Source organism: Phalacrocorax carbo, chromosome 1 (genome assembly GCF_963921805.1).
Source record: "Phalacrocorax carbo chromosome 1, bPhaCar2.1, whole genome shotgun sequence".
In the NCBI taxonomy this organism is placed as follows: domain Eukaryota; kingdom Metazoa; phylum Chordata; class Aves; order Suliformes; family Phalacrocoracidae; genus Phalacrocorax; species Phalacrocorax carbo.
The window spans coordinates 33,752,779-33,777,133 of NC_087513.1; the positions used below are offsets into that span (position 1 = coordinate 33,752,779).

Below are 24,355 nucleotides of genomic sequence, written 5' to 3' on the forward strand. Positions count from 1 at the left end.
GCCGGCCCCAGGGCCCCGGTGGCGGTGCTGCCCCCTGCGGCAGAGCCTCTGCTCCGAGAGCCGGGCCTCGCTCGCCCTTCCGCGCCCCGCTACAGCCCCGCGGGTGCTGCTGTGACACGGGGGCGCGGTGCCGCCCTCCCCTCTCTCCCCTCTCCGCTCGCCCCCTTCAACTGCCGCCCCAGAGCGTGTGGCGCGACCCGCGGCCGGCCCCTCCAGGAGGGGACAGGTGCCCCGCAGCGCTGCTTCTTGGTCGAAGTACTGAAAAATAAACGACGTGAATGTAGTTGATCTCTAGGAATCCGTCGTGGAGACCTCCCGCTCTTGCTTGGGGCAGCAGGGAAGGAGCCGCAATGTGGGATGCCAGGCTGCTTGTGTGTACTGTGAATTTTTGCGTTAAACAATCACCTGATAAAGAGCCAAAAAATCGGGGGGCAGAGCCCAGAACCACGGCTCTTTCAGCTCAAGTCCTTGCCCCTGACAAGGCACTCTTTCTCTCTTAATTTTGCATTATTTGCTACTTGGTGGCACTGCATCAACAGAAATAGTGAAGATGGATCTGGCGGTTGAGACGCTCATCTGTGTTGGCAAGGCATGGATCCAGGCAGAGACAGGGTGTACCTGCTTCTCAGCGAGTAAGTCTATCCATATGTTCAAAGGCTTTTACACCTTCTCAACCTGTGCTGATAAAGTTTCCCTGAAGTTTGTATTTTAAAGTTCACAGTAAAGGAGAGTCTTGCATCATGTATTTAAGCATGCTTTGAAGGTAGGTTTGCTTTTGCTAGCCGTCTTTCACAGGCACATCTCTCTACAGGTTGAGAAACAGCATCCTCTAAGAACAAAAAGATGGCTTCTATCTCTTCTTTAGAAATGGCTTATGTGTCCTGCAGTCAGCATTCTTAATCTGTGCTGTGGTCTGGATTAGACTACACAGGTGAAATGTGTGGGCACTCGCAGATGTAACGGGGCTGTGGGCACATAACATAATGTCCTGATGCTGACGATTCCTTCAGATTCCTTGGAGTTAGCAGGGGTTTTATGGGCCACTATTCAACCTGACAACATAAGACATGCTGTAAGAGGGCATACCAAATATCTAGCCCAGTGGAGCAGGCAAGAATAGAAGAGTAAGGCAAGCACACGGTAATCCTTCCCTGGCTCACCTTCCCAGCTGCCAGAGGGCTGCAGCTCAGGAATTCCTGAAGTCAGCTGTGTTGATAGATGTGGGTGCCTGCGCTTTGTCAGATCCCCAGTTTAAAGACATCGGGTGAAGGATTTAGTGTCCTATTTGGGAAATGTGAAATAGTACTGTAACTGTAGTATGTGAGCTGTGCTGTGTAATGCTAGTCCGGCAAATAGAAAGTCACTATGGAGTCATGTCTCTAGATAGTGAGCTGGAACTGTGAGGACTGCAGCAGCTGGGAAAACAGAGAAGCTGGAGTTAATCTTTCTTCTAGCAATGAGACTGAAAGAGACAGGGAAAAGACTTCATGAGAAACCAAGAAATGAGAGACAGGAGGTGTCTCCCAGGTACCTAGAGGTCAGCTCTGGCTCCTCGATTATAAGCATCCAGGAGAACAGAGGTTATAAAAAAAATAAAGCAATTCTTGGAGAAGAGCTTTTCCAAGAGGAAAGGAGCACTAGAGATCCAGCCACAGTTGCAACCAAAGAAGTGGTGCTGTCACAATTACTTTAAATCATTTGAGCTTAAGTCTGCCACGTGTCCTATGTTCTTGGTTCCTCCCCTGTGTTGGTGTTAGTGTTTGTAACTGATGGATTTGCCTGAAAATTTACAAGGGCAAAGGAAATGTTCCTTGATAGACAGATGTCCTGAAAAGACAGATTAGTTCCTTGATCCAGTTTGTCATGTGTCCCCAGGAGAACTACCGTTGGCAAAATGTGGTAACAAGGATGCGGAGCTAAGACTGTGGAACTGTGCTTTCAATGGAAATGCATGCTTAGACTGGAAATATTAGAGTGATATGAGGTCTATAATGTCTGTCACCATATTGAGATCACCTTGACTATCTGATGTCACATCACATCAATTCCCAATCTGTCAGAGGGCTCTAAAGAACAGAAATGGGATCTTAACATCTGCTTCATATGAAACAAGGTTGATACACGTTGGCTTTTCATAGCACCTTTTTGGCAAAATGACAAACTGGAAGTCTAAAGAATTTTTTAAAAATCTCAATATCACAAATATTTTTCCTATATTAGTGTTTGATGTTTGACAAAGAAGAGACATTGCACAGAAGCAAGCACAAGCAAGTAAAGATTTTATGTCTACTGAAGATGCCTAAACTTCTGAATTGTAGTGTGCTTCGGAGTCTTAGTAAAATGGTTTTGATGATTAAAGTCCTATCCAAATCATAAGAGTGTCAGGATAAGGATAAGGAGGTTTATTTTCTAGCATATACATTAATTAACTTTTTTCTTTTTATTAGTTATATTTTCTTCCCTGTACTTAAATTATTTTTTTCCAGTATACATTACATGTTGTATCCAATTAAGGCTGTCTTGGTAGAGAGAGCATATTGCAGTTTCCCAAATTTTAATAAGATTCTTTTAGCTGAATAATAAATGACATTTTAAAAACAGGAAATAAATTGAATACACTTTGGTACAGCATTTTCTATGTGACTTCTGGGTCTTGTTTTCATTTGCAGTGTCTTTATTGTCTTTCCCTATACATTTATTTCTTCATTGATTTAACACTGCTCTATTCACTTACGCTAGTTTATTAAATGCTGTGGTTATAACCTCTGGAGTCCTGGGTTAGTTGTTTTCATAGCTCTGTAATGGTGCACAAACATTTTCTGCTGTTGGGATGTTGCCGGGAAGGCCTGTTCCAGGTTTGACTATAATTGTCCACCTGACAATGGAAATGCACATATTTTTTTACATACAGTTTTTATTACAGTCCATACCTATCTTGACTTGACACTTCAAACACTAAACACATTTCCAACAGCTGAAGAGTGAAAACTTTTTTGCTGGGCAATACTGATTTCCTTGCTGTGGAGCTCCATTGCCTGTAGAACTCTATAGACGCCATATTGATGCTCTTCAAAGTTTCAGTTCATATTATTCTTTTCCCCTATCAGCATGTTCTCAAAAAATAACCATATTCTGATAAGGTAATTTTAGTATTAGAGAGTTGGTCCGTCAGCAAGATGAACTTCCTTCAATATAGTATAAGAAGGAATGTCAACTACTTCCTTTAGAAATACGCGAAAACTTCATTTCTTCAACTCTGCTTCCAGTAATCTCCATTCCCATACATCCATAGGTAGCTAAACAAAGAAATCAGAAATCACACCACTCCTAGAGTCAGGTTTGCTTGTAACTTTCAGGATATGCATGAAACATGTTCCTAGCAAAATGGACTTTGATTCCTGAGCATGCCAGCGTTACCTGTTTGTGAGTCTTAGTGTGTTGGTTGGTTAGAGCTACATATACTATGTTCAAGTCAAATAAAAAGGTATTTCTTTGTGATGGCTAGAGCTTATGGATAGGCTGCTCTTAAGAAGTATTGCTGTAAGAACTCATCACTCTCCTGCCATTATAACAAGTGGTTTTCATTATAGTATGGACAGCTCTCACTTTATGTTCATTGGTAAGTCTTTATAGCAGTATAAATATATCTCAATTTCTTTATGCTCTGAGGTATTTCCGTTCATTTCTCATAAATGAGCAAATAAAACATCTAACTCCTGTCTCTTAATATTCATAATCTGAGGGACTTTTCTTTCTGGCTGCTTAAACAGCTGACACAGTAGGCGTTGTCTGTGGGTGGCCAGGAACGTGCTAGATAGACGACTATTTTAAATTGAATTACAGTATGGTGGATAGCCATGTTTGAGGTACTGGGGTTTTCCTACTCACTGCCATAGGTGAAAAGAGATTTGCAGTAATAGGTTTTGCTATCCTAAAAGTTGTAGACAACTGATTCTTGTCATGTTTTGGTATGCTTTGATAATAAAAAGAAAATGTCCTGTGAAATAAACTGAACAAAGTGCAATTGGTGGGAATTCCTGTATTTCTTACATTTTTCTGTTCTGTTAAGTGCTTCCAGACATTATTAAGGAGTTGATTCTGAATATGCTTTGTTGATATCGTTGTCCAATTCTAGTCCTTATCCTGCTCCAGTAAACCTGTAGATAGACATTAGGCATGGCACTTCTACATTTTCTATGCACAGCATAAAGGGCAACATGATGGTCAAATTGTTTCATGCTCTCAGTTGTTTTTAAATCACAAAATTTCTCAAATGTTGTTTGTTCTTTCATATACTTACCCTAATAGTAGTGATTAACTAACATGTAAATACCACTGCAAAATCATTGTGCAAAATTAAAGTCACCCTTTCAGCCGCTTTTTTCAGATTTTCTCTTCTGCCTTCATGGTGTGTTTTTTGAATGCATTTCTGAAGTTCATTAAACAGTATGACTGGTATCTCTGCAGCTCTCAGTTTTGCCTTTTCTTTCCAGTGGGAAAAATTATTTTAATTATTTAAAATCTATGTTTGCTTTGTCTGTTATTGATGACAATTTCCAAGAAGCTTCTCTGTGTGTAGAGCACCCAAGAGCTTTTTAGAAATCATCTTACATGATGTTCAAAGTGATTCTTGAGTCGAAGAAAGTAAGAAAAACTGGACAGCTCCCTTAGGCCTTTGGAAATGTCAAAATTTCCATTTTAAGCTATCAGGGCTAAGTTAGTGCATGTGTGCCTTCTTCCCAGACCTTCATATGCCCAACCATAAATACCACAATGTTAAATTTGACTGGATTCTAGGGGAAGACTGCACAGAAAACAGAAGCAGGACATGATCTGCTCCAGTAGGATGAGTGGCTGAAGAGCTGTACTAATAATTTATAGCAAGCTGTATTATTTATAGCAAGGTGTATTGCTGTAGCCAAGATTGAAGATGATGATAAAGCAGAAACTGAATCCATATTGTTATCTTCATTCAACAGGAATGAAGTCTTCCTGCCACCCAGAAGCAGCTCCACTTAAATAACACTTATATTAAAAATGAACATTTTGTAATGGAAAAAAACTCCAAGGCAAACATGATCTGCTGTTTTTGTTCATGTAAAGCCTCCCTCTGGATGTCAATCTAGAAAAATTGTTCCAATATCCATTTATTTTTTTAAAAGACTGGGTACATTCGATGTCTTTCAGCAGCCTCTCCTTTCATATTTTCATGTCAGTTAGGGCTACTCTGCCTTCCACTCCATTGGATTCGCTAGCTATTTCTTGATGAGAAAGAAAATGTGCTTGGGATTGTTTCAGTCCCATTTGGATGGTCTCACTGACAGCCCAGCACATGGTGACTGTAGAAGGACCCCTTTTAGAAAGCTAATGAATCCTGGCAGAGAGCCACCAAACACAGTGCTGTCCAGATTTAGAGTAGACCTTATCTGCCAAGACTGGTAATTACCTCCTGCAGGTGGGTGGCTTGTCTGGCCAGTAGTCATATCCGAGCATAGAGCAGTATTCGAAGTTTGCATGATCTAATGAGCTGGTAGGTGGTTTTGAGTACTCTAGAAAATAGTAATTTTCTTGAAGATTTCCTCACTCAAATATTCCTGTTATTACAACAATTTAAAAAATAATAACAAGGCAGATGATACAATGATTAGGTGAAAATGCATACTACAAAAATTAGAGATTATACTTCTTTTATTCCTAATGTTACATGGAGGATATCATGACCCTACTGAAATCATTAAGAATTCTGTCACTGACTTTGGTACAGACAGGACTGTACTAGTAGGGGGTATATTAATTGGTTTTAGTGTCAGATGATCTAGGATGATACGCTAGTGCAGCAATAGCATGGATCCAGTAACTTTCCTGGTGAACTGAGAAGAGAGATGCTGGGCAACATTCCTTTCATACCTATTTCCACTTTCTTTCAATATTTACTTTAGATGAGTGCACTGAGTCATTGTGAAATACTATCAGCTGAAACACCAGCACCAGGCTGATTATGTGCAGTTGTTTATCTTGTTTTCCATCACTACAGAGATGGTGGTTCCTCTCCTGATGTGGGACAGTTAGTACAAATGAATGCCAGATGAAGGAAATGTGACTCTGGCCAAGGCATTGTTTGCTCTCTGTGTTGAAGACACAAAGTCCTATGTCACTTCCTCTCTTAATTAGGGTGTTGCACAGCCTCTGATCCTTGCTAAGACTGTTTACCTTGTAGCCCAGGACTATCAATATCTGAAAATTTCAGTCTTTTGACTTATGATTTCTTTGACATTTTCCTATCCTTCCTGAGATCCCAGGTTTCTGCCTGTTGCTCCATAGCATGTGGACATATTAGATCTAATAGAATCACAGAATGGTTTGGGTTGGAAGGGACCTTTAAAGGTCATCTAGTTCCAACCCCCCTGCAATGAGCAGGGACATCTTCAACTACATCAGGTAGCTCAGAGCCCCGTCCAACCTGATTGTGAATGTTTCCAGGGATGAGGCATCTACCATGTCTCTGGGCAACTTGTTCTGGTGTTTCAACACCCTCATAGTAAAAAATTTCTTCCTTTTATCTAGTTTGAATCACCCCTCTTTTAGCTTAAAACCATTACCCCTTGTCCTATCGCAACAGGCCCTGCTAAAAAGTCTGTCCTCGTCTTTCTTATAAGCCCCTTTTTGGTACTGAAAGGCTGCAATAACGTCTCCCTGGAGCCTTCTCCAGGCTGAACAATCCCAGCCCTTTCAGCCTTTCCTTACAGGAGGTTCCATCCCTCAGATCATCTTTGTGGCCCCTGCACAGGCCCATGTCTTTCTTGTACTGAGGGCTTCAGAGCTGGACGCAGCCCTCCAGGTGGGGTCTCACCAGAGTGGAGTAGAGGGGCAGAATCACCTCACCTGCTGGCCACACTTCTGTCGAAGCAGCCCAGGGTACAGTTGGCTTTCTGGGCTGCAAGTATACATTGTTGGCTCACATTCAGCTTTTCATCCACCAGTACCCCCAAGTCCTCTGCAGGGCTGCTCTCAATCCCTTCATCCCCCAGCTTGTGTTGATATTAGGGGTCACCCCAACCCAGGTGCAGGACCTTGCACTTGACCTTGTTGAACCTCATGAAGTTCACACAGGCCCACTTCTCAAGCTTGTCCAGGTCGCTCTGGATGGCATCCATCCCTCATGTGTGTCAACTGCACTGCTCAGCTTGGTATCAGTTGTGTGCAGATTCCACCGTCTATGTCATTCATTAAGATATTAAACAGTACTGGTCCCAGTATGGATTCCTGAGGGAAACCACTTGTCACTGATCTCCATCTGGATATTGACCCATTGACACACCCTCTGGATGTGACCATCCAACCAATTCTTTACCCACCAAATATCAGGTTCCCTCTAATGGCTCCTTGTATGCTTCTTATTGCTATTTTCAGTCTTATCCAAATATCCAAACAAATTAAGAAATGGTTCAAACTGTTGTTAGATAATTCTACTTTTTGATGCAGGCATCATGAGGACAGTGAAGACCTCCTGAGAGATGTTGAAGCTGGGGTGAAAGAATGGGAGGACCTGGGACAAAGGATTCCTCCTACTCATGGAGTCCCACTTGGAGGAGAGGAATTCAGTCAGAGAGGCCTTTCTCCTGAGTCACAAGTGACACCCAGTTTCTACCCATGCATTACTATTAAAAAATAGTAGCAAGAAAACATGGGAAGTTTTATCCCAAAAGGTCTCCATGAGGCCAGTTAGGGATTTTATGCCTGTTTGCAGAAAGCATTCTGAAATGTGACAGAATAAAACTCTACCATAGATCCTTACTCTGCAGTGCTTACTCTTTAAATAGACAGAACTGCAGAGGAAGGGTAGGAGAAAGACTTGGAGTGAAACCTGAAATAGTTGCATTACTCCCTTCTAGCATTTAAGACTGATTTTTTAATGCTCAGCTCCTTGCACTTAGTTTCCAGCAGAATAAGACCCCCACAGGCACATGCAAACCCAGATGTATGCTATGGCTCAGCATAACTGAAGGTCTCCAGTACTTCAGTTTAGTTCCAGAAGATTCTACAGTGCACTCACTGCTCTTCTTATAAATGAAAGGAAATTCAGTAAACAAACAAAGGACATTTTGACCACACTGTACATTCTTACTTGTTCTCCTGGGCACTTATTCAAAGTGCCTGTCCATTTTCAACGGATTTCCAGCTGCTAAATAAATTATTACATTTATCATTGTATTTCTTTTTTTCGTAACTATGCTTTTTCACAGTGCATTAGTATGAGCTAAAAATAACAGGCATTTGCCACAGGCTATTCTTTGGCCATTGAAAAAAAATGTCTATTCGCATAATAGATACTGCATATCTCTTCATATGATGAGAAGCTTTAAAGAAAGGTCACAAAGCTTGGTCTTCTCATCACTTGTTCAGAACTAAAAATCTGACAGCAAAAAAACCCGCTCTTTAGGCGTAGTGTATTTATGATTCCCTTGTTAATTATCTTCAGACTGTGATTACCTCTCTCATGTTTAATTTGTACATTTGATTATTTTCAGTGAGATCATAGTTCTGATTCACCAGTGCTACCATTTGGACAGTACATTGAAGTTGTTAGCAGGCATAGCTCACTTGTACTCCTGGGGTTTGATCCACTGGTTGGACAAGCCATGTTTTGCACAAGAAACCTGTATGTCCCTGCTTCAGCAGGGACAGATTTGCTCCTCAGTTACATTAGCGCAGTGTCTGGTTTGCCATAGCCTCTACCGACCCACCCAACGCAGCAGCGAGTGCCTGGCTGCGTTTCTGTTCCCCTCATCCAGTCAGCTGTATATGACGGCATGATCAGCTCTCAGAATCGTATTAACTGTATTAGACAACACACTCCCATTTCAGGTGTGCAGAGGTTTGAAAATAAAGTCATTTAGTTGTTTGAGTTATCACACTGTGCTTGAGTTTAAAAGCAGTACATTTGTCAAGATGCAAAATTTTTGTGTCGTGCTTCACCTATTTTTGTTTCAATGGAAATAGGATGAAGACACAGGGAGTTTATATACTACACAGTAAAGCCTTCAGACTTTTGTTATAGAGGCAACATGTTGTTATACTGTAGTTGTATGAAGTACAGCTGTTCATTGCACTTTTGAAGAACAACTCAAAACACAAGACTTTTTTAGTCCCATGTTTTTTCATGAGGTTAAGAAATTACCCCTCATTATTTTTAATCCAATTTTTCTTTAATATTAAATAAACCAACAAAGCTTAATTTATTTTCCTGTCAGATAGTAATCTGAGGCCTGCTTATATAAAAAAACAAAAGGCTCATACTAAACAAAACGTGATGTTATATTTTTCTTACTAGAGTTCAGCAACATTAGAGTATATTTTCCCAAAGATGTTATGTTACCACTTACTATTTTTCTGAACTTTTGTCTTCCAGCTTTAATCCTACAATTCTGAAATCTTCTTTTACCATTGCAGTGAACTTGGATGGTGTGGTTAAGCAGTATCCATGGAAGGCCGAACTCAGATTCCACTTTTTCTTCATTTGTGTTTTCTCTAATTCTGTATATGCAAGCTGATTTTTCCTCTCTTTTCCTGGTACAGAAGTCACATCTGGTTGTTCTATTAGTTGAAAGCATCCATATGGTCAGCAGATGCACTTAAAAGTTACTTAATTAGTGGTGTAAGTTCACCTCACTAAACAGATCTTCAGCGATTTTATCTAGGCTAGGTGTGTTGCCTGTTGGAATCAGTGTGATTATTTGAAGTAGAATGATGCTTACCTGGACTAAATTTGGTCTGGATGAACAGAAGTAAGTATTTCATTCAAGTGTAAGTTTTGTTTATCATCTGACTATCATCTTCAAAACTTCCAGTACAGTTTCTGCTTTAACCTTGGTAAGCCCTTTATCATTTGACTCCAGAATTGAAGTTCTGTTTCACCATATGTAAAAGGTCACTTAAAGTTCTGGCTCCACAGTTCTCTTACACCTTTTTGTCCAAGTTCCATTAGTACTGCAAAATTGGATATAGGTATTAAAGTCTGCTCAGAATTTTATTTCTGTGCTTTAACCTCTCAACAATGATGAAACCACCCCTTAACTTCACCTTGGTAAAGTAAAACGTGCCTGACAAGGACCAAAAAGTACATATTAATCAACCAGATCCCAAGATTCCACTACCATTTTTACCCAGAACACCATTTCTGTTTGTTAAAATCTATATCCAAGCTCTTCTTAATTTTTTTTCTGCCTTATGGGGACAGCAGGTGTAATTTGCTCCTATTCACATTTACATTTGGTTTGAAATATTTTAGATTGCACCCAACAAGTCAAACAGTCCAGAGGTTTTGCATCAGAGATGTGTCCTTTTGCCATTATTTTTAGACTCCTTCATCTTAGGTAATTTGCATTCTCTTTCTTGTTTCATTGATGAAAAATGTTAAACAGAGCTAGAACTAAGGCCCTTTATGATGACTTGGAAGCCTATTAGTTCATCTGTGCATTGCATATAATGTTGATTTCATGCCATTCTCATTATTTCATTGAAATGTCAGTAGTTATCTGATCACATAAATACTTTGAGGAGTTTGGGCATATATTGGTACTGACCTAACCAAACAAATGCACTATCTCCTAAAGGGACACCAGGACAGTTTTTCAGAGTGTGTTCTGTCAGCTCCTATTGCTGGTTGTTCTTGCAGAAACAGGGGCACTGTTAGGTCAAAAGCACCACTAGATGTGGTGACTACTCTGATGTACAGTGTGTGTGTGTGCTCGTGTGGAGGGGGGGGATTCATGGCTGCACAGCCTGCACCTCTGTCTTCCATTTGGTTATTCCAGTTCTTCTCCCTTTCATTTCTTTCAGAAATTGAGACCTGAACCTACCTTTCCGATATATTTACTCATGCTTGCTGTCAGCCTGGGAAGCCTGTAATTAAGTAGGTCATCCTATTTACCCTTTAAATCTTGTTACAACATTAACTTTCTTCTAGTTCTATGAAACTTCCTCAGCATTTCAGACTTGTTAGGAAACAAATTTAATGATTAACATTGGTGTCTGTCATGGCTTTCATTTATTTTGCTAATAACTCTTCAAACTGCCATTTAAAAATAGATGTTTAAGTTGCTGCTGTTTACTATCCTTTCATATTATTGATTTAATGGAAAGTATTTCAATGTTATATAATGTGAAAGCATTGTTTGTGTTTTCAAATATGCAATAGAAACCTTTCTGCTGTTCCACATTCTGTTAGACAATTCTATTTTTCACATCTAATAGTAAAGCAGTGCTAGTATTTGCAGTGTCATGTCTCTGATTAACTTAACTTTCTTACTCTCCATGGGATATATATTTTTGCCTTTCCTTTCTTCTAAGTTCTTAAATTATTTAACTCTTTAGTTATACACTGCTTGTTGTCAGCTTTTGTTTTTTCTCCACTTGTTTCATGTTTTGATGTGCTGCTTTTTCTTCTTTTAGACAGTAGAAGCAAGTTGGGGATGCAGATAATGAATAGATCTTAAGTGGTATAGCCGAGGCGGTTTGCCATAACTGTGACTGTGAAATTTCAGAGGGGGAAATCTTTTGTTCCAAGGATGTGTTTTGCAAGTATACTGCATCTGGCCTGGGATGGAGGTAACTTTCTTCATAGGAGAGGTACGGTGCTGCTGTGTTTTGGGTTTGTAGCTAAAACAGTATTGAAGAGACACCAATGTTTTGGCTATTACTGAGCAGGGCTGGCACAGTCAAGGCTGTCTGTCTTTCCCACTAACTCACACTCCCATCCCAGCAAGTGGGCTGGGGGTGGGCAAGAATCTGGGAAGGGACACAGCCAGGACAGCTGACTCAAACTGACCAAAGGGATACTCCATGCCACATGACATTGAGCCCAGCAATAAAACAAGGTAGAGGAAAGGGGCAGGATAGGGGTTGGCTTCAGAGCTGGCCATCAGAGACTGACCGGGTATCGGTCTGCTTGTGTGCCTTGGTGAGCGATTGCCTTAGCATCGCTTTTTTTTTTTTAATCCTCACTTATTACGTTTTATTAATTCTCACTTTGTTTTCCTCACTTATTAAGCCATCTTTATCTCGAACCATGAGTTTTCTCTCTTTTTCTCCTATTCTCTCCCTGTCCTGCTGGGGAAGGAGGCAGGGGGAGTGAGCTAGCAGCTGCATGGGTGCTTACCTGCTGGCTGGGGTCAACCCACAACAGCAGGATGGAAGAAAAATACATTAGGAGCACAGTCCTTGAGTAATGGGGTTTTGAGATTTGAGGGAATGAAATAACTTTTTCCAAGCAGCAAGCCAGGGAAGAGGTTTTTGTGCAACCACAGATGAAAGGAGTGGGAGGACAGGCTGAGAGAGCTGGGACTGTTTGAGGAGAGGAGGCTCAAGGGAGAGGATCTTATCGATGTATCTAAAAGCCCAATAGTAGGGGTAAAGAAGATGAAGACAGACTCTTCTCAGAGGCAATGGGCGCAAACTGAAATATAGGAAGTTTCGTTTAACAGATGAAAACCACTTTTTACTGTGAGGGTTGTCAAACATTAGAACAGATTGACCAAAGAGGTTGTGGAGTCTACAACCTTGGATATACTCAAAGCCTAACTGGACACAACCGTGCTCTGAGCACAGGGCTGAACTAGAGGATCTCCAGAGGTTGCCTGCAGCCTCAGCTGTGATGTGATTCTGTGAAATTTCATGGGTGTTAAGTGACCCACAATTTTATGGATCGAGCAGCCAAGCACATAGTCAATGTAGATAACATGGGATATCAGAGCGCTTTCTGAGAAGAAGCTGTAGCATTTCTTCCAACCTCCAGAATTACCTTTCAATCCTGAATACACAGGATTTTATAATTGATTGCATTTTCTTCTTATTTTTTTTCTTAATAGAGCGATTACATGAGTCTTTTTAGTTTGGACCTGCAGGCTTTTCACTGACAAAACTAGCACTTTTGCTTTGGCATAGAAAAGTAAAGAAACCTGTCTCTTAGTACAGCATCATTATTTTGGAACATACTGTAGCTCAGTGCATGTTCCTGCACCAGACAGTTGTCTGAGGCAGCAGAGTCTTGTAAGAGAACTTTCCAGTTACAGACTAATGTGCAGAAGGCTGATTCCTCATATTTCAGTGTAAAATGACTCTACAGAAATTGATACTGCAGTACAATATGTATATGGTTAGTTCAATACTCACAGCTCTCTGGTGGAAACCAAGTGTAAAAGGGTAGCCTTCACACAAGCGCTGTTTTGTAGTAGGAGTGCTGGTAAAATAGTTTCATTCACAACTATCAAAACTATCATTTCAAGATGAGTCATTATCCTGATTCAACCTGCATTTTATGTTCAACTTACTGGCTTTACTGCTGACCTGTTCAGTTGCTGACAGTTTCGTAGGTAAGAGTTTGTTTATATTCTTCAGTTGCTGGTTTTCAATGAGTGGGCCCGATTAGTCATGTTTACTTAGATTGTTTGTTAATTGTTGCTATTCAGGTATGTATTTCATCGACTGAATCTTGATTGCTTGATTAGAAAAAGGTATAGGAGTGGTCCAGCTTTTTTTTTTTTATATATATATATATATATGAGTGAAGTACTACACTTTTTGAAAAAAATATTGGCTTTCCCAAAACAATTGTGACGTGCGGAAAGCGGACTCCACAGTCTGTAAGACTGTAAAGTAGGTATGTTTATTCAGCGCTGGGCAGCACAGGGGGTAGCCCCACCAAAGTCGTGCGTGCCTGTGTGGTAGTTTGTCTTGGATTTATACAGTAAAGCATTACATATACCTAAGATTTCCCAATACACCTATACATATGCATGACCTTTCCCTGCTGCGTATTAAAATTAGCCAAAAAAAGTTATTTCCATAGATCTTTCCCAACTGAGCTTGTGCAGTGCCTCCTCGTGGTGGTCATCGGGGGTCGTAAAGATGAAGGCTGCTGGCTCCTCTTCGTCACCACTAGTAACCTTTTGGTTTTGCGCAGACTCAGTTATCTCTTGACACTTGTCCAAACTGCAAAGTCAGTTTTAGCTGGTTCTTGAGACAATTTTCTATCCTTATCAGGAATTTGTCCTTCGCTGGTGGATTCCAGGCCTCCTTGCTAATTATTTTACACAGCGGCTAGATAAGCGTTCTGCAACAATTAACTTTCAGCTGGATAAGCATTCAGCAATAGAACAGTTAACTTTTGTTTTTTGCATCTTAAAAGCCCTTCCCCCTTTCAGTTGCAACATGGAATTTGGGGGATGTATATGGCACACTTACGCTTTCAGTTACTTTAATAGAAAAGTAGATGACTTCAGACTTAGTGGCTTCAAAGACTTGCTCACTGATTTGTTATCTGACAAGATGTGCATGAACACTCTGTAGTTGTAGCATGGGTTTCCATCTAAGCTGAAGAGAATTTTTTTTGGTGTGTAGGTGCATGAAGAGTGTGATCTCTTTGGTGGGTGCTGCCTCCTCTGTGGATTCTGATTTGTTGAACAGGAGACTGATTTCTGCAAGTGTGGCAGTGCACACAAAACTGTTGCATGAACAAGCAGTGCTATACGCTGTATTTCTGTACTCCCTCATTGCACATGATGATTTTTTTGTCTCTGAATATTTTAAATTTCTATTTACTGTAAAGATAGCCTGAGGGGGGTTAGTGTTAAATATTGATCATTGCATCTTTCTACCTAGAATTGAGGGTCTCATATGTTATTCTGCTGAGGAAGATAATGTGGTGATTATGCCAGATACCTTCAATAGTTGTTTATTTAAAAATTATATACAACTATATAATATAGTTGTATATATAAGTACAGAACGGATTCACAGATCTTCACCTGGTGCTTGTTCTGGTTGTGCTGGTCTTCCACAACATGGCTCACCTAATGACCCCTCCGCATTCCTCAGTGGACCTTGGCCACACCCCTCCGTACCTCAGCCTGGAGCAGCCAAATGTGTATCTGTGCTTTAAGTTTGATGCCGTGTTTCAGTTACCTGCTCCAACGGAGTTACCGGACTTTTCACAACAATACCTTGAGGCCGCATCTCAACCTCCAAGTTGGTTTCACCTGCCTTCAGCACTGAGCAGAACTGGCACATACTGCATTAAGACCCAGTCGTAATGCAATGCTAAGAGCATCCTCTGAACGTTTTCCCGGGATGTCAGCAATACCAGCGCACCGGCACTAGGGACCACATCCCACACAAAACGGCTTTGGTGGACAATTCGGCTGAAGTGCAATGTCAACAACTCCGTCAGGGGCGTTCTGCCCGACGCAGTGACAGCGCGGACGGCGGCTGCACCCTGGGGACTGGCCCTGGCCTCGCCACGGACGGCCGCCTGCCGCGTCAGCAAAATGGGTATCGGCCTCCCTCCCTGCCCTCCCCTCCCAAACAGGAGGGTTTGCCTAAATCTTCCCGAGCGAGCTGGCTGTTACTGCCGACCCTGTGCTTTTGCTTCGGGGTAATACGCCTCCAGATTTGACCCCACATTTCCCATATTTGTGATTTTCTAGAGCTAATTTACTTAATACTGAAGTCTGACCGGTGGGAATCGAGTGTCACCCCGGTTTCCTTCCCCTCCCCTGGCTGGCTGAGCCCCCGTGGCTCCCAGACCACCATTTTCAGGGGCGGGGTGGGGGTGGTGCGCGGAAATTAAGACACCCGCGGGAATAACGCGCCGCTTTCGGGTCCTTGCTGTCGGGCTCCGGGGGAGGGAGAGGCGGGGGGGTGGCCGGGACCCTGCCGCAGCGGCTGCGGCACTGCCGGGGCCGCCATCCCTCCACCGGGGTTCACCGGGAGCGGAGAGGTGAGGTGAGGAGAGGAGCGGAGAGGCGGGGCAGGGCACCCCCACCCCGCCGCCGCCGCAGCCGCCCCCTCCCCTCGGCGGCCGGGGGGGCGGGACGCCGCCGCAGCGCCGGCGCCGCCGTCAGCGCCCGAGGGGCTGGGGGGGGGCGGGGGGCCGCCGGCGCCGAGCAGCGCGGCGGGGCGGAGCGGAGCGGGGCCGCCCGCTGCCCAGAGCCGCACCGCGGCGGGCTCCCAGCAGCGCCGCAGCAGCACCGCGCCCGCGGAGCCGGGTCTCCCCGTCGCGGTGAGTCGGACGGCGGACGGCGGGGGGTCACCGGGCAGCCCCGGGCCGGCGGGGCCTGTGCCCCGTGCCGCGGCGGGAGGTGCGCGGGGTAGCGCGGCCGCGGGTCCCCGGGTCTGCGGCGGGGGCGGGGGGAAGCGGGGCGCTGGAGCAGGTTGCGGGGGGCGCCTGGTGCGCGGCGTTGTCGGCACGCTCGGTTTTGGCGCTGAGGTGGCCGAGAGCGGGCTTTTTATTAGCGGTTTGGCACTGCTGCTGCTTCACATACTGGCTTCTTGTGCTACAGAGCGCTTCTAGGGAGCTGCGCCTTCAGCTGGGTGTCTGGTAACTCTCTGGCATCCGGCAGCTGCCAAAAATGTCGGGACATATAGTTGTTTATCTCCAGCCGGACTTTAAGATTGTTCATACACGTAAGGAAACACCAAAACTTTTCTTACCGTTAACGGGAGGAAAGGAGAATGTGAAATAGCTTTGGGCATCCTTTGGCTCTAAAGGCAGTTTAATCTCCCCAAAGTGGTATTTTCTTAGGTTGCTGGGCCAATAACCCTTGCTTTAAATCACTTCATTCATAAAGTTTTTAAAGGGCTGACGCTTCACTGTGCCAACTTTTTAAGTCTCTATTGTGTTTTTTTTCTTTTTCATATGCAATTTATGCATAATGGGACACTATTTTTATTGTTTACTGAATGCGTTGTCTGAATCTGCTGAGAGGTTCTCTTATCCTTTTGATTTAATGAGTACAAGATTCCTTGTAATTTTACAAACATAAATTGGATTATAGAGTTAAATAATTTTGAAGGGACTACCTTAAAGAGAGATGTAATTCAAGCGGTGTGTAAGGTTGCGAAGTGATAGTTAATCAGAAGTCCAAGTAGGGATGAGTATTTAAGTGGATTTTTTCTTTAGGTCTTTTGCTGCAATTTGGGTTTGGGTCTCTTTTCCTGCAGGGCATATGACATTTGCAAAATTCTGTACTGTTCAATGAAGCGCACTGTATCCTTCAAGGATTGTGCTGTAATAAACAAGCAATATTATTAGATACTCTTCTCTTTTTTTTTTTTTCTTTTCTTCCTACACTCTGTCCCTTGAATAATTGTGGTGTTCCACAACACAAAGGCCTTGTATCTTTGTGCATACAAAGTGGTTCAACAGGATGAAACAACTAATTTGTTGTGAGTAAAAGAAAAATAAATCAAATGGTAAACAACTGAAACATTGCCCATGCTCAGTTGCATTTTTCCGTAGCGGTATTTCCGAAGTCGGCAAGTTTCAAAATACAGTTTTGTGTTCATGCAAAACAGTCTGTGCCCAAGGCACTCCTATTTTCCGGTTTTGAAAGTATGTTTAATTATAGGTGTACTCCATGAAGTCAATGAAAATATTTCCATGGACTTGCCTGACCTGCAAGGATTAATTACAGCAACTTTTCCATCACGTTATTGCTTCATATAAACACAAGTTGTTGCTGGGATAGACGCTTGTAAGCTTCCAGGAGATGAGGCAGCAGAAGACCTCACTGGATTTATGGGCTTGTTCCAACCTTCTCCTGCAAGGAGAAAGATTCAATTTAGGCTTAGCATGAACATTTCTGAAATCTGTGTTGTGTTTTTGGAATGCGGCTGGAAAGGTGCCCTGAGTTCCATGTAGCCTGTCACGTTCTTACCTGCTGTATTTTCACGCCCCATTCTGGAGCTGTAATTTTAAAGAGATAGTATAGAAATGTTTGAGACTGAAAATCCAGTGCTATGATGTATGTATGTTTGAAGTGTCAAAAATTACAAGGTTACAGTGATTTGATTTTTGTAATGTGTGGGTATCTCCTAAACTCTGAGACTCCTGGGTATATATAACATTGTGCATTTGTGTCTTTACGTACAGGCGAAGAACAGTTCTGCAGTATCTGAGGATGGATAAAGACTTCCGCTACTACTTCCAGCACCCGTGGTCTCGCTTAGTTGTGGCTTACTTAGTGATCTTCTTTAACTTCTTAATATTTGCTGAGGACCCAGTATCTCACAGTCAGACAGAAGCCAATGTTATTGTTGTTGGTAATTGTTTCTCCTTTGTAACAAATAAATACCCTGAAGGAGGAGGCTGGCGATTTTTGAAGGTGTTTCTGTGGCTGCTTGCCATTCTCACAGGACTGGTAGCTGGGAAATTTCTCTTCCATCAGCGCCTTTTTGGTAAGTTACATGATGCATCTGCTGACTTCCTGATAATGGCTTTCTGACTTGTCCTCTTAGCTTTCTGCCCATTGCAATTTTGTGAGCTTTGCTATTAATTGCTTCAACTGTTTAGACCTGTGTAGAACTCAGTACATCAAAGATTCCATCATCGTGGAAATTAATGCCGTGTCTAGTTATGTGAGCATAGTTCACAATGATTTCAGTCAAAAAAGGCTAAGAATAGTAAAAGCTGACATATTTTAAATACTTGAGAGGTCAGTGATTTTCAGCATTATAGTTATACTCCTTTGTGTCTTCAGGTTGTTTTAAAATCTTATTATATAATTTTCTCAGCGACTTGCAGAAAAGGCATTGTTCCTAGGGGCGGTGACACTATGTGTCCCGTCAAAAGTCACGTAAGTGGAAGCAGAGGCTGTTGTTAGTATTAGCAGAGCTGTGCTGAAGAGCTCCCGCGTGAAAACAGGAATTCTGGAGAAGCAGGGGCTCTCTTTGTTCAAGAGCGAGTCAGTGAAATAGGCAGATAGGAAGAGGGGAAAAACGTAACAGTAAATGCTTTCATACACAAGGTGTGACTAAACTGGGGAGCTTACTGTGTATGGACTGACTGAAGGGAATGGAATGACTCCTGATTAAATTCTGAGACTGAGAACTTAGATGTAAATATATAGAGGTATAAAGAGACAAAAATATCTATCATTATCTTAACTGAGTCATGTAGTAACTGCAGAAAATGTTTGTCTGAGGGCTCAAGGCTGTCTCTAAGTTTTAGAGATAAGTAGAAATCATGGAAGAGATTACTTCAGTCCTGCCAGCTGCCCAGTTCTTTGAGACATTGGATTCTAGGTGTGTCATTGCTGATATAGATGGACTGGTTCTGTATTCTTATACTGGTAGGACTGCAGGATGGATGGTTACTGGAACACCTCGAAGCACATGAGCGATAGGCCATTTCTTTAGTCTGTCTTGTTCTATTAAGATAGAAGGAGAGCCACTATTGTTTCAATAAATCAAATGTAAAGCTGTTATGTCAAGGAATGAACAAGCAAAAGCACATTAAGAGACTTCTTTTAATACAGACTTCTCTTGAAGCACTTATTCTGAAAAATAGTTGAGCATCTCGATGGCTTTTTGGTGGACGTTTTACCTTAATGTAATGATAAACATAGAATGTCGCCATAAAGAGGGCATTTTATCACAATTCCTGGGCTCTGGAGCAAGCACCGTCACAATAAATTTCCATTCTGGCTTCCACAACTGAGGAATGATTTTGTTAAATTGGAGACAATCAGTAATGAAGTAATGAAACTGATGATAAAATTGGAAAATAAGCCTTACAGTGAGAGGATTGAGAGGATAAAGGAAAGATTAGAGGGTGACTTGCTCAAATTTGACTTGAAGGACAGAACCTTCAGTTCAGCAAATATATTGCAAGGTCCAATGTTTGGAAGTGGCAAATAGCCAGCACTTCTTTTTTTTTTTTACTGAAAGGCTAGACAGTCAGTGGGACAAGTTGTTATGGGATGTGGCTTCATCAAGACTTGAATTCTTCTTTTTGGGAATATGTTCTAGTCTGACTACAGAGTAATTCCCTGCCTTCTATCTGGGTAGTTCATTATGGTAACTCCTTCTGGATTTGTAAGTGTCTATCATAGATAGGACGTAGCTTAGCTTATATTGTGAAGTGGCTTCAACCAGCATTGCTGCCCAAAGGAGAAGGTCTGCCCAGCCTTCAGTGCCTGCTTCTTTGTGCTTTTGGGCCATTGCCCCGTGAAACAGATAGGGAATTTACCCACATTAGCAGTACCCATCTTTTATTTCTGTGAGGATCATGTCTCTGATCATACTGATGTTTGTAGCAGCAGAAAGAAGGGATGAGCATTGGGAGGAAACTAACAGGCAAGAGATTCCTACCCCTGATGGCAGTGCTGGCTCATGCATATTTACAGTTATGGTCTAGGTAAGCAGTCTGGATGTAGATGCAGCCTGATCTGAGGCTAGTTGCTGCATTTGAGTTTCCTGGCAATTTGAGCCAATGTAGATCTGGCACAGTCCCACCCTCCTAACCCCAGCCACATCGTTTCGGTGTCTTCCTAGAGCCAGCGCTGCTGTTGCCATAATGGAGTAGCGAGCCAGCTCAGGCAGCTGATCCCGTGGAAGACCAGTTGCTTCTGCTGTTGTTTACAGCAGCTCCTTGAACTGGTGCGATCGCTTGGGTGCCAGTGCTGATGCAACGGCCAAGGACTGTGCAGCCAGCATCGCCGGGGGCCATGGCCTTGTGTTGGCTCGAATGCTGTGGGACTGCACCCACACAGTGTGTCAGTGGAAATATGCTGTTGCTTGTGATACACTGCGAGCAGATGGCAGTCTGTGTGACTGAGGATCTGACTGTATTGCTGACTGATGTGGCCATGCTAGCTGTAAACTAGCTAGTGTGGATAGCGATCACATCGGTGAGATGATGATACAGAGCTTGAGTGCATCTGTGGGTCTCCAGAAGATTTGTAAAGCCCATGCTGAAATCTTTCCTGCCAGTTATTTGCCACTATTTTAATGTCTTCACTGCCTAGAAATCCTGCCTTTTATTGAGATCTTCATTGAATATGCCCTCTGGATCTTCTGGCATCAAGCACTTAATGAATTCACCCCTTTACTATTTTTAATTTCCCTAGTCTGTCTTTTTAAATAGCTGCTGCTTCTGATTTTTTCCTGTTTAATCCTTTTTTCTTATTTTTCTGTATAATTGCTTGGAACCACTCTATTTTTTTTTAATCTTGTTTGTTTATTTATTTTCCTCTGCTAAATTCTGTTTGTAGATGAAATGGTGACTGGTTGTTTCTTGCAGCCTCTGTATAACTTCCTGCAGTCAGGAAACCAAATAGCACCAGTCAATCTTCCGCTGTCAGATTTTGGCTCGCAGTGTATTCTGCAAATTGAAATTGAGAAGGATTAGTCGGCACATCTCACTTCAGATGAAGAGGAGTGGAAAGGATTTTCTTTCTTTATGCCCTTCCTGCTCTTTTGTCCCTTGTCGTGCTGCTGAGTTTGCATATGAACTAGAAAAATAGTGTAGCTAGAACTATGTCGTAATACAGTTTATCATCTGTGACAGACACTATCTGATAGCTGTGACTGCCATGAACTATTAAAATAGTAGAAATAAGTTCAAGCGTGTTACGTTTCTAAAAGTGGAAGGAGAGTGGTGCTGGAAGCATTATTTAGGCTTCATCTCTCTGTGTTTATAGAGAGGTAAGGGACTTGGTAAGCTACATTGTTGAGAAGTAGAGATCTCGACTAGAGAACACGGTGAGATGTTTTCTGTTGATAACATCGATTGCAACTTTTGAAGAGTAACCTCTTCAGAGATTTTCTGAAGACACCGCTCATGACTTAAAAGATTAGAAAACAATTACATTTCTTGCACTTCAGTCAAGAACTAACTTACTTCATTTGATAAACATCTCCTGTGATGAATATTTCCAAGGAAAACAGCCTTTATCTAGTACATTCTTTATATCTTTGTGGCATGTGGTCAGAACAAATGGAAATTTAAAATTGCCTTTTGGCTGTTATCCACTATATTCTTTTGCTTCATCACTAAGCATATCTTCTATCTGGTTAGGTATTGTCTTCTGATATGCTTTTTAGGTTGCAAAGGAAAATGAAAGGTCATAGATGAATACTGGAAATTTTGGGAAATTAAAAAAAAAGACATATACCCCTGTTATTTTCTGTTCTGCTTGAGAGAGTTACTTGAGGTGGGGAAAAGTGGCATCTTCTTTGCACTGACTTAGAGATTTCTTGATTTTCTGCTTTACTAAAAGCAGAAGGAGCTGACAAACTGACCTCATTTGATGACACTATGCATTCAGAAAATGCATTCAAATCTTAAATCCTGACTTAAATTCTCAAATAAGCTCTTGCACGTTTTTCATATTGCTTTGGGGCGCTTTCTGGAAAATAACATAGTGTTTAGCGTGTAGAAAGTCTGTGTTGTAATAGGCACCTTCTCAGCGTATGCGTAGCTGCTCTTCTGTATTCCGACCTCAGATCCAGATTCTGAGTTCAGTGGGAGTTTTTCTGGCCCGAATTTCAGGCTGTGCATGTTGCATCAATGTATATGAAATTGATCTGTCATGTAAATTTAAAATCATCTTTCATTTAAATATATTTTTAGCAGTATGGATAAATGGGCAGTATACTTGGAAAAAATGTTATCTTAATTTTTTCAGTCCAGCTTCTTCACTTTGACTGCATATTGAATGCATCAGGTTTTAAAAACATGCTTACTACAAAACGTATATGTTTCTACCTGCCCATTTTCCTGATTCTAAGTTGTTATAAAGTCTTATTTAAATCTGGTTAAAAGCCTGTGATTACAGCGACTGGATTTTATTCAATTGCCAATGAGGGTGCCATGATTTGCATTTTTAAGTTCCTTTCTAAATCATGTGGATGGAAACTAAATACTTAATATGTTATAATAAAATATGGAAAACAAGATATATAGAACTAAAGCCATATTTCTTAAAACCAGGGAAGCGTCATCATACTGCAAGCAAATCAAAGCAGTTGAATAAATGTTGAATTTAATGGGTTCCTCTCTTACAAATGTTCACAGTAGGCAGTTTCTTTAGAATTAAATGATAATCTGAGCTTCATAGGCACTGGAGTGAATAAAGAAAGCAGTCATTTTAGGAATTGCACTGAGCTGTGGGTACACACACTAATGTTGCACATTTTTTAATGGACAGTAGTGCCATGCTGGGAGCAATTTCATGATAGACAATTTTAAACAAAACACCCGCTGGTGTCCTGTTGTCTGAAAGCATTACTTTGTCAAACCTCTTCTCTGGAAGGTTGTGAAAGATATTGAAAACCTATTATAAACAGACTCTTCGGTGTCTGCTTTTATGTTGAAAGTTAAAGTGTGTATCAACTGAAGCAATGAACGTATGCAGATTGCCAGAGGAAATTAGGCAGAATGAGATTCAATAGGATGATAAACACTACATGTGAGAAAAGTGAATCTGTTAGCAAGCGTAGGATAAATTTGTACAATAGTACGTATATGATTAGTTAGTGTTCTGGTATATTCAGGATCATGTTAGTGTGAAATCTGGGCTGTGGTATTGCTGATAGTGTTGCTGTGGCATATCACTTTCATAGTGGTGCTTGCACAATGGCTAATGAATCAAATATGATCTGTTTTGTGGAAAAAAAAAAAAAAAAAAAAAAGTGGTAAGATTTTTGCATGGTTGTTTTTTAGCCAGATTGTTTCCCATTCTCGTTTGATAGTAGTTATATGAACAGTTGTACCACCATCTGTAGGAACAAGTGATGGGTGTAAGGCAATACTTGCATCAAATTCTAACCTAATTGATAGACCATATTCTTTTCTGTTGTCAGCTCTGTATCTTACACTACAATAAGATCTGTCACTTAATATCCAGCAACTTTGTTCCAGCTTTTTCTTTTCCATTAATGACTTCAGCCTAATAGAAAGCATCTAATGTGGTAGCTGGTAAAAAAAAAACAAAACAAACAAAACAACAAACTGTCTTCCAGAGCCTGTTCAGTATGAATTTCAATAACAATGATCAAGTTAATGCTGTTGAAGGCATTCAAGGTCCGCTGTGATTGCTTCACAGCCAATTCACCTCTTTTGTTTCCAGCAAAATGTTGAAGCGATACAATAAGATTATTTTGGTCCTATGAAATGTCTGCCATGGGGCCTATCTAACAGTTTGCTAACAATGATGCACAGATTACTGTGAGCAAGCATTTCTGAGAGCCAGAATCCTAAAAAAAAAAAACAACCCCCAAAAAAAACATAAAAAGGAAGAAGCTCGCAGCCAGCCACTGAATGAGTGCAGGCTCATCAGATTCCAGCTCTGGTGTGTTGCCAGTAATTAAGATGTCAGTTTAAAATAAACTTTACATCATTCATGAAGGAGACCACAAGTGACCTTTGAAATATAAATGAAAAGCATGCAAGTGACCTCCTAATTTCTTCTTTTACTCTTGTATTTTTAGAAGAGCCTTAATGTCTTACTTCTTCCTCTCTTCTGGCTCAGTGAAAAGGCTGCCATCATCTGCTCTTAGCATTAGTTGTGCAATC

General features: G+C 41.6%; 1 protein-coding gene across 2 annotated transcripts in view; it reads left to right on the top strand.

The window, feature by feature from the left end:
• Window positions 1-3: 3 nt before the first annotated feature.
• The window catches only part of TMEM117 (transmembrane protein 117), a 237,560-nt gene continuing 213,208 nt past the window's right edge, over window positions 4-24,355 (top strand). Inside the window, exons 1-2 of one of the 2 annotated variants that reach the window (XM_064448161.1) lie at window positions 4-632; window positions 17,930-18,234. In XM_064448161.1, the coding sequence (XP_064304231.1) occupies window positions 592-632; window positions 17,930-18,234 (346 nt within the window). In that variant the 5' untranslated portion in view covers window positions 4-591. Of the gene's footprint in view, window positions 633-15,908; window positions 16,058-17,929; window positions 18,235-24,355 lie in introns of those variants that run through there. The other variant, XM_064448169.1, reaches the window with a different exon arrangement.